General features: G+C 44.2%; 1 protein-coding gene across 1 annotated transcript in view; it reads left to right on the top strand.

The window, feature by feature from the left end:
* FH (fumarate hydratase) overlaps positions 1 to 14918 on the top strand; it is a 375622-nt gene that overhangs the window by 127129 nt on the left and 233575 nt on the right. Inside the window, exons 4-5 of the mRNA XM_085612182.1 lie at positions 649 to 825; positions 3179 to 3361. Coding sequence (XP_085468308.1) covers positions 649 to 825; positions 3179 to 3361 — 360 coding nt within the window. The remainder of the gene's footprint in view (positions 1 to 648; positions 826 to 3178; positions 3362 to 14918) is intronic.

Below are 14918 nucleotides of genomic sequence, written 5' to 3'. Positions count from 1 at the left end.
TCCCATCGGCTAGACAAGTTATTCTTGTTTATTTTTTATTTTTTGCCAACAGCTGAAAATCACAGGACAGTAAGAGGGATAATTTAGCGTGAAGGTTCATTGCGTGATGTCTGTAGGTCCTATGCTTGTGCCTGATTTATTAACCTGCATTATTTACTTTTGCATTTGCTGGGTTCAACCAAAGTTTGTAAATGGGGTAGGAAACAGTTAACTGCTTGCCCCGATTTTTTTTTTATGTTTGTAAGTGTTCAAAATTGTTCTGTGGCCCTTTGAATTGAGAAAGAAATAACCCAGTTGTTTAATGTTTAGATGGGGTCGAAGTAGAGACAAACCTAGCAATTACTCACTGGAGCTTGAACACGGGGGATGCTGAAAATTGCCCTCCAGTGGTCAGGTGTAGCAACAAAGTAATGGAGTTTTCAAAACTCTGAGGAGGCACTAGTGAAGAGTGTGGCGGTTTGAGGGAAGCAAGCTGGAGCGAAGCTCTAAGCTAAGGAAGGTGTTTTTAATTCCATCAAATAGAATGGCACCAGAGAGTGCCAGCTGCTTGGCGGGCACTATCTGGTGCCATTTTGCATGCCTCCGTCTGTGCATGTTACGCTGTTACTTGTGTCCGCATTTGGCTTCATGTGTGTACTTCCTGTGCAGGTGGCTACGGGTCAGCTGAATGACCACTTCCCACTGGTGGTGTGGCAGACTGGATCCGGAACTCAGACCAACATGAATGTAAATGAGGTGATCAGCAATAGAGCCATCGAGATCCTGGGAGGAATCCTAGGGAGCAAGGACCCTGTGCACCCCAACGATCACGTCAACAAGAGCCAGGTAAGCACCGCATCAAATTAAACACCTTGCCCAATACCAAGTGTTCTGGGCTTGAATTGCTGTTAACGCTGCCCTCAAATGTGTTTTTGTTTCGACTGTATGTGATAGCATAGTACTAGGGAGTGCTTCCCCCATCTTGTAAAAAAACATTGCATTGAGGAGCACGTTAATCAAAATGATTCAATTTAGATATACCTTGAGCGCAACAGACAAAACAAAACGCAAGCCTTCGCCTCTGATGCTGCATGTCCCACCCAGAAAAGCATCTCAATTAGCTTATTTTCTGCAATTGTTGTGTCCTGTGTAGTGGCTATTCTGCAGATCCTGCCCTGCTTGTGGACTGTCTTAGATATTGCCAAAGTGCTACTGCTCTTCAGTGGCATGAATCTGTGGTGGAAATGTGAATTAGTGCTTGGGTATTGGACTAAATACCAATCTAAGTGTGCATGATGACACATCTGTTTCAAGAAACCAGCTTTGGCAAAGCCAATTAGTCTGGTATTGGGGAACTTGCTGTTTTATTCACTCCCCCCCCCCTCCCCCCCCCGCATATGCGTTAAACATTAAGTGTCTAAATGTGGTGTGCATATATTTGCAAAAACAAGAGTGAATAAAAAATGGCGAATCACAAAGATAACACCAACACAAATTTAAAAAAATGAAATGAAAGCCGAAATTGACCTCTCAACCCCGATTTAGAAATCGACTACTTTCTAGGTGGGTGTGCACATGCGCAAAAGCAAAATACTATCATGGTAAAGAGAGCCATTGGCTGAAGTGGGCTGACCAGTTGCCCCATACTGTAGGCTGTGGTGGGTAGAAGCAAAATGTGAACCAGGTCCTGATGAAATCTGCGGATTTTGCGGAGAACATGTCGACCTAGAATAGACACATTGGTTCAGTAAATGCTTCTCTGTGTCATGTTATGTTTTTAACCATATCACAGTACTTCTCTAATTAAGGATTTGGGTTAGGGTTCCCTGGAGATGTTGTTAACCTTTTCTGTCCTAAGATCCCAGTAAGGATATAGAAAGTATCAAAGTGCTCCATCCCACTACGAGTTTGTGCCCACCTAGCAGGTGAGGACCCGATGATGAAGCATGCCACAGAAGTAGCATGAAGGTGAGAGTTCTATAAGCACTCATGTAGTGTGCCTGGTGGAACTAAGGAGCAGGGCATAGTGACTGCTTGTTTTGTGAGCCGCCCTCCACTTTTGTTGAATGTATATCAGTTTATCAGTTTAGGGAAACTCAGGGCTTTTCCCACATGATTGTTCCCCTCTGCTCCACTCTCATTGGGGAGAGACCAATGGATGAAGAGACCTGAACAAAAGCTTCTCTATGTATGTATAACCATATGTATTTTTCTATGACCGTTCTATTTTGATAAAACATGAGGCTGGCATGACAGCCAATGGTGTCTCCATGCCAGACAAAAAGCAGGCCTTTTTTGCTTAAACAGTGCTAGCATTCCTACTATGATTTACACTTTCTAGGTCCTTGGAGGCATGCGTAGACCAGTCAAATTATAGAGGATGAGAGTAGAAGGTGGTGTGGTCGAGTTGTGAATTTGCTCTCCATGTAGATGTACTGAGTATCATGCTCCATTAGGGAGGATCAGTGACTGATGCATCTCGTTGGGTGGGTGGGGGAGATGGTGGGGCTAGGCTTTTGCCTATTTTGTTCGTGGCTTTCATCAAGACAGCAAAAAAGTGATGGAATGCTTCCATAATTTTTAACCATTGGGTATTACTTTGTGGCAAATCCCACTCCTTTGTTTTTTTATGTAGTTTATTTGTACCAGTGCATACAGGGGCCAACACGAAACAATTGTGGCTTCATCGGAGGTACTATTAATGATGTGTATCAGCCCAAGGAGCTTAAGTCGACACGGATTACGTTTATGTATAATGTTGAAAAATTCTATCTGTTGTACCCTGTGATGTGCTGTATTTTTACTTTGTTCCTATAGGCTCTGTTGAACCACATTTTAGATCTCTGTGTAAAATGGATTTTATATTTGGGCGTTTTCATACAGTATTTTAACTGACGGTAACCTTATTGATGTTTTTAAGCTGAAATATTTTAAACATTTCAACAATCAAACAATGAAGTGTTCTTTCACTCATTCATTAATAAGGTGGCTTTTTTGGGGATGGTTGTTGATTCGACTGACCGATCCTGTTCAAGACAGAGCGTTTTAAGTGCGATTTGGAAGGATCTAGTCTCATTAACCCTAATCAACATTCCATATTACAGAGGAGAATAGAGGCTTCGAGTAGCTACATGCTAATATTTCAATTCCAGTTCATTGTTTCTGACCAAACTCCTAATGTTATTACTTGTTTTGACAGAGTTCAAACGACACATTTCCCACTGCCATGCATATTGCTGCAGCCAAGGAAGTTCATGAAGTTCTGTTGCCAGGGCTGCAGAAGCTCCACGACGCTCTTGAGCACAAATCGAAGGCGTTCTCTGACATTATCAAAATTGGCCGCACTCACACGCAGGATGCCGTTCCCCTTTCCCTTGGTCAGGTAGGTGTCTCCGCAGAATGTGTGAAGCCATACTCTTGTCTCTTCACTATGGCAGCAATAGAGCCTGTGCTAAGTTGTTCCCAACAGTCTTTATATGTTTGATCTCTTCACTCAGTGGGCTTTGTGTAGCCCCTAACCCTTTTATACCATATGATACACATCTGTAGGGTTTCAGTAACCTGTATGGTTGTTGTGACAAAGTCATAAACCTAGAAGAATGTTGATAATAAGAATTTATTAACATAAAGGCTCATCTGAGCCAAACATGCTACAACATCATATATATACACAATAAGCATTCCAACAATGCCACCACAGTGCTATCATGCAGGAAGCATGTCTGGTGGTGAATGCAAACTATAAAACACAAATACAGCAAAGTTATATACAAGAAAAAAGCAGTATACAACATCTCCCTTTTTTCAATAAAGAAATTAAACAAAACTAAGTCCTGAAATTTCTTTGGTAACTTAGACAACCTACCAGATGAGGTAAAAGCACCAACAACAGCATTTGAGATATCACAGAAGTATTGGATGTTAGACAGTTACTGTTGAACTTTTTTGCATCATCTGAAAATTAATTTTTCTGATTAACTGCAGACTGACTTGTGTCATGGAAAATATTGGTTTCAGAGACTTGTTGACCCTGTAAAGAACTCCTTGTACCATTCAAACTATTTTCCACCTAGAATACCACAACCATCAAGCTCGGACAACATTGTATCAGTGTTGTTTTTATCAAAACTTACATTATCATTCCATACAAACAATTCTCTCTCTTCAAGCAAACCAGAATTGGTGTTCTCCAAAAGTTTTTTTTTTACCTGGTTTCAGCTTGATGACAAAACTCTTGTTCCACCAACCTTTATCTTTCAAATAACCACTCCATTGGAAACCTCTTCTACTCTATAAGGTCTGGAATAAACGGATTCACTCTTCTGAACTTTAATAGATTTCCTAACTATAACCTAATCACATTTTTCCAAATTTTTTACCTTCATTCTCTGCATCAAATCATGATAAGACTTAGCCATGATCTGTTTATCAACAATTTTTTGATGAACTTTTAGTTTGTTGTCATCGATTATTTCATTTTGTTTAGATTTAACAAAAACGGAACCAAACTTTGGAGTAAGTAACATATTACCTTTTCTACCCCTCATTAAAAGGAAGGTGTAAAACCAATAGTTTCATTTACAGTTTATTTAAATAATTCACCTTTTCTTGAATAAATTCACATACTGGAATCTGTTAAGCCACTGCAAGTTGCATACCCTCTTTGTTAAATCAGTGTGGCGCGGTGGAGAAGTAAGCAGGGATGCAGGTTTGGCTTGCTTTAGTCTTTTTATTTACTCAATCACATGTGAAAGTTAATGCCCATGACAATGGTTCCACGGTTCCTTGTGGCCGGTTTCATGACAGCAGGTGTCTCCCTTCCCTTGCTCCAGAGAATGGTTCCTGGACGTTCTCTCCTTCCGGACCCGTCAGGGTTCACCGGTTTGTGCGTAATCAACCCAAAGAAAAAAAATAAACAAAAAAAAGAATATAAGGAGGGGATTCGATGTCTTGGCTTGACCAGGGGATGGGGATGAAGGGAGGTGTCACCCAGACCCAGAACCAGCACCAGTGCTCTCGGTGTCTAACCTACGCGACACCCGTTACGTGCATTTACAACCTGGCAGACTTCGTGCTTAATACCCCCTTCCGCTCCCTACCTCCAGCGTCTCCTTAGAAACACCAACACCTTGTACCCACAAGGTCCCCAGGCAGCCCCGTACCTTGTGTAGCCACGTCCCTCTGGGAACGTGGCTGGCGTCTGCGTGTTGCCGGGTAGGGTCTGTCTCTCTCTCTGGTTCTTTCTTGGCACCGGGGTGTCCGTCTGGTTCCGGTACTACTACTTCCGCCTTGGCTCGAGGTTCTGCCACGTCTTGGGCTCTGCGCGCTATGGGGAAGGTCTGTACGGCTTCTCTTCCCGCTGGGTCTCCTACTCCCGACCTCACAGCAATGGACACACAGCGTCCCAGGATCGCGTCATCCTCTTTCAAAACTAGAGGATCACATGACTCCGTCATGTGATCAGTAGGCTGTTCCCACAAGGAGAGTCTCTTAAAGGGATAGGCCAGTTCAGGTCCTACAGTTGGGTTCTGTCAATAAAGGAGAGGACACGGAGAAAGGTAAGGGGGAAAGTGTTCTATCATGAGGTCCTCTGTTTCTGCTGTTCGCGGCATCACTCCGTCACAATCTGTTAACTCGTTCTACTTTACCATTTGATTTGGGTGAATATAAAGTTGTTTTCTCCTATTCGCTCCCATTCTCTTTCAAAAACTGTGTCATTTTAAGTGAAGTAAATTGTGGGCCGTTGTCAGAAACTAATATATCAGGAAGTCCCTCGTAGCAAACATTCTTTAAAACAAATTACCAACACAATCAGTAGTGATATGTGGTATAAAATCATAATAAATCCATTTGCTGTATTAATCCCTTACAACAACCATAAACCTGCATTTACTTTCCAAAATATTTAATGGCCCTGTAAAATCAATAGCAATTTTAGACCAAGGAACCTTAGGTATGGTAACCAACTGCATTTCACTCTTGCTAAATTTCCAGTGTTTGGCAGCCTTTAAACACGCTGAACAAAAATCAACGTGTGTATTAACTTCCGAGTCCATACCTGGCCACCAGTAATAATTTTTTTAAAGTTTCTTAGTCGCAGTGGAACCAGGATGTCCCCTATGAGCCAAACGTATTAAATGTTTTCCTATTATGAGGAGGTATGAACAAATACCCTCTTAACAAAATTCCATTTTCTATACTCCATTTCTCTGAAACTTGGTGATAACACTTTAAAGTTGAATCTAAATTCCTAATGGGTGGCCACACCCCAGTAACATGTCCAATTACTTTTTGGAAAACTGCATGATCTTTTACTAATCCAATCCAATCCGCTTCTGATACTATTACTTCATTATCCTGAATTGCATCAATAGCTGCTACAACACACTTCGTATCTTCACAGTTATCTGTTTCCAAATCAGAAACAGGAAGCCTAGGCAAAAAATCTGCACTGCTGTTTTGTCTCCCACAAATATATTTAATTTGGAAATTTAATTCTTGTAATTTTGCCAATAACCTAACCAGCCTTGATGAAGCCCTTTGATTAACTCTACCGCAATCCATGTCTCCTTTTCAATAGTGCTACAATACAACTTTGCATTACGCAACCTCCTTGAAATGAACGTCACAGTATGTTCGCACCCTTTTACATTTTGTGTAAAAACAGCCCCTATGCCCACAGCACTTGCATCTGCTGTGACCGTATTTTTCCCTTCTGATTCAAAAGGATGTAAAGCTGGAGAATCCACAATACCTTTCTTAATTATATAAAAAGCAACATACTGTTCTTCTCTCCAAATAAATTTCACACCTTTTCTCAGTACGGTACGCAATGGTTCAACTTTTTCTGCATAATTTTCAACAAAGTGTGAATAATATTCACTTAAACCCATGAATGACTTGAGTGTTTCTTTGTCTACAGGTTTGGGTGTCTCTGTAATAGCTCTTACCAAATCAACTTTCGGTTTGATACCTTCTGGACTCAAAATATGGCCTAAATATTCAATTTCATGTTTCAAAAATGTACACTTACTTTTTGATTGTCATGCCTCTATTTTTCAAAACACTAAGAACAGTTCACAAAATTTCATTATGTTAAATTTTCTGTGCTGGCATGTACAAGTATGTAATTGTGCAACTTTTCAACTCCTTTTACATCTTTGAATATAACATCCATTAACTTTTAGAAAACGCTTGCAGCTGAAGCAAGCCCGAATGGTAACCTGATAAATCTAAAAGCTCCAATTGGAGTTACAAAAGTTGTGTAATCCCTGGATTCCTTTGAAAGTGTTTCACCTGATGATAAGCTGACTTGGGGTCAAAGATTATCATTTTGTTCCAGATGTGGCTGCCAACATTTCCTATATCTTAGGTAATGGATGACAGTCCACAATATTATTTTTATTCGAAGATCTCAAGTCCACACAGAGCCGAAATTCACCTGTCTTTTTTTTAATGATTACAATAGCCAGAACCCACTCTGAAGAATTAGTAGGTTCTATTACCTCTTCTTCTATCAACTTATCAGGTAACATCTTCAGATCATCCCTCACAGAAAGTGGTAGGGCTCTAACATTATGCTTTACTGGCATTGCATCCTTTTTCAATCTTATGACATGTTCAAAACCATTAACACAATCAATGCGATTTTCAAAAACATTTTGATTGTTTTGCTATACTTTCCAATGTCTTCTGCTCAACCTGCCTATTCATACTATAAACCTCAATATCTCCTAAAATAATAGGCTTTGCCGACCCTGGTTTCAAAATGATTCCCAACCTAGCCTAATCTTTCCTTCCAACGATATTTCTTCCTCTTTCTGCAATATACTTTTTTAAATTTTATTTTTGCATTTTGATAAAAAAAAAACCCACAAACTGTCAATTAAGCTGCATCAGTTGGTTGGACCCATACAGTTCTTACATGTATCAAGCAGGATACATGGACCATTAAATAGATGACCTTGCAGATAACCATTATTGTGAGCAATCCCACAATCAGTCATGGCATCAAAGGCGTACATTTCAGCAGTGACCCAGGTAATCAATTATCAGTTAGTTAGTAAATATGCAGTGAGAGGGCCCCAAATGTCACGGGGTTTGGAGGAGCTAGGCAATTCCTCAGCATAGCATGTGAATTGATCACGACAATAGACCAAGTTCTGTAACCATTGTTTAGTTTCTGGCGCCCGCCTCCCACCCCAACAAATCGAAACCCTACGTTTAGCAATCAGCAACGCCACTGCTACTAACTTCCTATGAGAGGCCTTCACATCATTGACCTTTCCTAGTAGACACAATTGGGGGGACAGGATATAGGCAAATCTACCGTCATTTGGAGGGTGAGCGTGACAGTCCCAGAAGGAGAGAATCCTTGGACAGGCCCAGGCTAAATGGTAAAAGTTAGCATCGGCCGAGCCGCATTGTGTGCAATCGGCAGTGTCTCGCAGACCATATTTATAAAGTTGGGATGGCGTGTAGTACAGTTGATGCAGATATTTAAAATGTACCAATCTTAAGTTCCCATTCGCTGTGAGTTTCCCCGTCAGTTGACAGCAGCCAATCCAGCCCTCCAAAAGAGGATCTGGAAGGACAGCATTCAATTTGTCCCTTGCCACCGTCCCCGCAGTAACCCCGTACTTCTGTGAAGCATGATATAGGCGTGCCACAAGTCGTGTACGCGAAGGTGCAGTATAGAGGAGTTGTAGCGCATCTAACGTGGGGGGTTCTGTCGGAAATTGAGGGTACAGCACACGTATAGCTGAACGCAGCCGTGTGAAAACAAATATTCGCATTGCAATATTAGGCCCATCAGTGAGTGTAGTTCCGGCCTCTACAAATTTGCCCCCTGAGAATACATCTCCCATGACGGACATGCCCATTTCTTTAAGTGTCTTCAGTGCACTGGACTCGCTGGTGACCGAGAGATCTGAGTAGTGAAGTAGCGGCAAGCTAGGTGCATAAAGTGGTAGCTTCTGCGCGCGTCCACCAAGCTCTTGCCACGCTCTAGTGGTAACATGCACTGTGTCTATTTCCCCTTTCTCAAAGACAGCGTGCTTGTTGACGATCATGGCTTTCAATGGTATCGGGTGTACGGCTCCTGCTTCAACCGCTACATGGGAAATGTAGGCTGGTTCCTGTTGCCAGTAATAGGCATAATGGGCCTGTGCACATAGATAATATAAATGAAAATCAGGTGCTGCGAAGCCCCCCTATTCATAAGGCAGTGTCAGTGTTTCCCATTTGAGTCTCGGTCCCCCCCCCCCCCTCCATTCAAGTGTGACTAATAAGGACCAAAGTGTGTCAAAGAAGTGGCGTGTTAAGTGTACTGGGATGTTCAGGAATAAATATAAAAATCGCGGAAGAACCACCATCTTCATTAGGGCTATCCTATCCGCAAATGACAATGTTAACTTTATCCAGCGGATGATTTGTTCTTCGAGGCGCAAAATAGCGTTATCAAAATTGGATTGGATCACCACTTGTGTGTGTCCCGATGGAGCCATACTCCCAGGTATTTCACGGAGTCAGAGATCCAAGCCAACAGGTAATCCAAGGACAACCGGGACGTGCTATCCGTAAGGAGCAAAATAACGGATTTTGACCAGTTTATCCCAAGGCCAGAAAACCATTCGAACCGGATATACTCCCTAATAAGTTGCGCTAGGTGTGTAGCAGGATCCCGCATTTATAACACCATATCATCGGCATATAGAGAGACTGCCAGGGGTCGTTGATAGAATCGCAGTGCTGCCTGCGCATGGCGTTGTCGTAGAATACACGCTAATGGTTCAAGCACTAACACAAACAGCAAGGGCGACAGCGGACACCCTTGCCGCGTGCCTCTTTGAATCGGGAAAGTATCCGACAACTGACCATTGACTCTCACACGTGCCACTGGATCCATATAAAGTAATTTAATCCAATTTGTAAAAATGAAAGGCACGCCCATTCGATGCAAAATAGCAAACATATAGGACCAGGAGATGGAGTCAAAGGCCTTGGTGGCGTCATGTAGAACCGCCACTGCTGGGAGGGTGGGTTCGAGGACCTGCAAGACCGCAAATATGGTGCATAAATTATGGGATGTGGAGCGGGTAGGAATAAACCCTGATTGATCAGGGAGCACCATGACAGGAAGCAGGAGCTTCAGCCTATTCGCCAGTACTTTCGCCAAAGATAAAGGTCTATAAGATTCGCACCGATCTGGAGCCTTGTCGGGCTTCAACAAAGTTACTACAAGTGCTTCCCGTAGAGTGGGAGGTAGACAACGGGTCTCGTAGGCCTCTATATACATCTCCAAAAGGCAGGGAGCTAGGAGGTCAATATTTGCTTTATAAAACTCCGCAGGCAGGCAGTCTGTGCCTGCCGCTTTCCCATTGGGCAAGGCGGTAATGGCCTCCCGAATTTCCTCGAGGGTTAAGGGACGCATTAAAAATTCTTGCTGATGTCGTAAGAGCCATACCAGTGCGATGTCGTCTAGATATTGGGTTAATTCTGCCTCATCTGCCGATTGCCGACGCTTATAGGCTTCGGTGTAGTATTGCTCAAAGGTTCGGAGTATATTGAGTGTGTCGCAGTGCACAGTGCCCTCATCTGTAATGGATTGCAATGGATGGATGCTATTCTGCTAGCTAACGCTCTTCCTGGCCTACCGCCCTCCCCATAGAATCTAGCTTTACTCCTACGTGACATATGTTGTATTTCCTGGTCTGCCACATCATTGTACTCCGTGATCTTTGTTTTAATAGAAGCCAGTATTGCAGGGTTAGCCGTAGCACTATATTGCAACCCAGACATAGTGCTCCGTAGTGACTTTAGAACACCCGACTGCAATCCCACACAGGCACCCCGAATAGTCACTTTAAATGCCTCCCATAGGGTCCCTATAGATTGCACCCAACCAGTATTATGTAGAATATAGTCTGATATAGCCTCTCGAATCCCCTCACAAAATACTGGGTCAAGTAGGGAGGAACATTGCAAGCGCCATTGAAAGGGAGAGGAGGTACGCGTCGGCAATGTGATGCTCAAAAGGACCGAGGCATGGTCAAATAGGGTCCTTGGTAGATGTTTGACTTGCACAGTCCATGTATTGATCTCCGTCGTGACCAGCCAATAGTCAATACGGGACCAGGATTGACATGCATATGAATGACCGGTACCCTCACGTGTGTCCGGGTGTCGTAATCGCCAAGGATCGAGTAGCCCTAAATTTTGCGTATCGAGATGTATGGTAGAGGTTGCCTTTTTCAGTGTGGGTTCAGCTAGGGTGCATCTATCTATCGCTGGGTCTAACACCGCTTTAAAGTCCCCCCCCATAAAATAATGGTAGACGGGGGTAGCTGGTATATTTTACCCCATAGCGTTTCATAGAAAGCCGGGTCGTCAATATTGGGACCATAGATATTGTCAATGAGGATCAGTTTACCGTAAAGTGTACCTTGTACCAGTACAAACCTCCCCAACTTATCTTCCTCCACATACACTGGGTGAAAGGGGATACCTTTCTTTATTAATATCATGGCTCCCCTAGCATAACTGGAATATGAGGCCGCCAGCCGCACTCCTGCCCATCTGGTAGCCACTATAGAGGCTGTCCGGTCAGTAAGGTGGGTTTCCTGCAAGAGGGCTATCTGGATGTTGTGACGATCCGAGTAGGAAAGCACCTGTCTAACCTTCTTGGGGTTGTTAAGGCCCCTAACATTCCATGTCACCCATGAGATTGCGGGCACTTTAGCCCCGGTCATAATGAGTGTGGGTAGTTATTGTAGCGAGCCATCTTGCAAAATCCGTATTAAAGTGGAATTTGGTCTGCTGCTGGTGCGCCATAAACACTATCGTAATGATACAGACTTCCCCAACAAACCCCCCCCACCCACTCCAGCATCCGAACGACACCGAAGGCCCCAACCCTCAGACCCAAAAACACACCATGCAACTGCATGTTGCGATTAGAACCAACAAAAGCGCCTAAAGGGTGCAAGACCAAAGATTTATTTTTTAAAAAGGGGGTAAAATACGTTAGTTGTGGGGTACTCCCTTTGTGGAGGGTCGCTAGTGGCTGTTGGCCCCCAGTAGATACAGGGGGGGGTCGAGGCGGATATACTCGGGCGTAACACCCGGTGGTATACAAAGCTAATAGCAACGTTCAGATCATAATAACATGCCTTTTATAAGCAGAAAGAGCAGGTAACAGAATGTAACAAGTGAGTATCAAAAATGCGTAATATGCTCAATGACCTGTAACGCAAACATGGAAATGCAGTGACCGTAGGGCAATAGCTGGATAATAGGCATCATAATTAAAACATTAGTAACATAGAATGTCAGAACCCACAGTCTCTAAATAAGGCCACGTCACACGCGTTCCAGTCAGCATAGTTCTCAGGTGTTCAGCTCTCTGCACCAGCATCCGCAACCGGTTCCATCGCACGTGCCGAATCCTTCCGCTCAATCTGACGCACATATTGTAGGGCTTCTTTAGGCGTCAAAAAGATGCGAGTTTTCCCTGCGTGGTGTATCCTCAGTCGTTCAGGATATAACATTGCATATTGTATGTGCAGGGTTTGTAGCTTTTTCTTTACGGAGTGGAATTCCCTCCGTGCCTGCTGTACAGCCACGGTGAAATCAGGGACCAACTCCACCTTCATGCCCTGATAAGTGGTGACTCCCTTCTCCCGGGCCAGGCGCAGCGCCGTGTCACAATCCCTATAGTTCAGAAGACAAGCTATAATGGGACGCGAAGGCGCCCCTGGTATAGGCTTGGCTGTTAATGATCGATGAGCTCTTTCCACAATTAGCACATTGGAGAAGTGTTCAGCCCCTAGCATATCTTTGAGCAGTGTTTCCACATATGTTTCCATGGCCCCAGTGTTGGTCGATTCGGGAATGCCCGTAATTCGTAGATTGTTCCTGCGCGAACGGGCTTCGAGATCCACGTTCTTGGCCTGGATCACTTCAAGTATTTTCTCCATGCTGGAGCACGATGCGCTGATGACCTCCATCTTGTCTTCTGTCGTGGAAATACGTTGCTCAGCTTCAGCTATTCGGGCGCCATGTTTGTCAATTTTGGCTGTCATCTTATCCATGCGCAAATTGAGTTGGTCAATCTTCGCGTCAATAGTTTGCAAACTCTGCTGCATACTGAGCATCTGGTGCTCCAGCTTGGTATTCGTGCCCTCTTTCATTTCTGGCTCAGTGTCGGATGCGACTGGGGCTTGAGATCTCGGGAGCCGCCTCGCTTCAAAGTTTAATTTTGTCGGCTGCTTGTCTGTTCTTCCCATGATGAAGCTTGAAAGTAGCAGACTCAAGCGCACAGCAGAGCTGGCTCGTGTAGGCGGTAGCGCGTATAGGGACCCATTGCAGACTGGATGGTTTGCATCACCTGGTGCAATAGGTACGATACAGCGTTGTGGTCCTTAATTATGCAATTCTAAGGTGTCAGCACCGCCACTGACCACCGATTGCAACCAGTCCAATTGGGAGGCCGTGAGGGTCAGACAGATTGTGCTTAGAAGAGGCCAGCCCAGTGCGATCAATGGATGTCACCACCTACAACCCCAACCAGGCAAGTCTCTCACCAGCGATGCGTGCGCTGTCGCCACCACTAGCACAGGCAGCACGGGATAGAGGCAGCGTCCTTTAAATAATGGGTATGCCGCACGTTGAGTGCCCAATTATAAATGCAGGAACATGCACCCTGCCACTACCTCCCCATAGCGATTGCCAGTTGGTTCAGCAGCAGGTTTTCAAATAGGCAAGTCAAGAGGAGCAGGAGGGCGCCATTTTGCACAGTAGATCTGCGGCAGTGAGAGCAGCCCCAGAGATGAGGCAACTAAGCAGCACGCCGCCCGGTGCAGCCGGTGAAGGTCACGCAGTATCGTGCCTCAGTAAGCGCGGTGCAGAGGGTCCATCAAGCGCGCCTTCAGTAAATGACCGTAGCGCCGATTCGCGGATCCAGCATACGCTGTACTAAGCGTCCCGCAGTGAAACAGGCGCCCACCACAGGCATCCCAGGCTGCCCGGGACGCGTCGTGGGGCTTAGGGAATATGGTGCAGCATCAGCGGCTGATGGTGATGTATTTTAGGGCGCAAGCTAGGCTGGTGTCGTACCGGGGAGTGCTACAGAGGCGGCAATCCGCGGCATGCAATAATTGCATTTCAAAATCTTACCGCAGGAGTTCTTGTAGCGACTGCATTATTCCGCACCACCGAGAAGATCACAGTGACCGGGCAGCAGGCAGCGGTCGGCCGACTCCGCAGAGATCAATATCGGCGCCGAGGTCACTACGGCGCCGCCATTTTGCAGAGAGATAAGACGAGGTTGTTTATGGCGTGGAATGTGCATTTTCTGCTGACAACACCTTTGAAGATTCAAGTGAACGTTCTGTACCTTTTGCAATGTCTATTACTTCTTGAAGAGTAGGATTTCTACATGCCAACAGCCTCTCTTGAACCTTTTTTGGAAAACAAATTGGTCTCTAATTTAAATATCAACCATATCATTGAATTTGCACTTAGATGCCAAAACCCGTTAACTTGCGATGTATTATATGTTCACAGGCTATATTGTCTGGATATATGGGCACTATTCTGTAATGTATCCGACATATAGGCAACTGGCACTAGCCGCAACGTATCACAAAAATTCAATGACATTTCTTTAAAAAAAAAAAAAAAACGTGCAATGTATTCTTAAATAATTTAATTTTCCTGTCTGCGCATGCTGAAGCAAAGTCTCCCTACCATAATATTTGGCTCCTCACCAAACTGTTTTTCCATGCGCTTAATAGCTTCTTGATACTCATTTAAAAGAATGAACTGTCCAGGTGCATTCTCAAATTCATGTAAACTGTCAAGTATATCTTGACCAGCACAGCCTAGCAAACCAAACATAATGGCTTTCTTTCACCTAGGTTCATAAGCTTTGCCATCAA

This window comes from Triturus cristatus, chromosome 6 (assembly GCF_964204655.1).
Source record: "Triturus cristatus chromosome 6, aTriCri1.1, whole genome shotgun sequence".
NCBI lineage: Eukaryota > Metazoa > Chordata > Amphibia > Caudata > Salamandridae > Triturus > Triturus cristatus.
The sequence above is the reverse complement of the archived record's forward strand: the minus strand, read 5'-3'. Positions and strand labels throughout refer to the sequence as shown.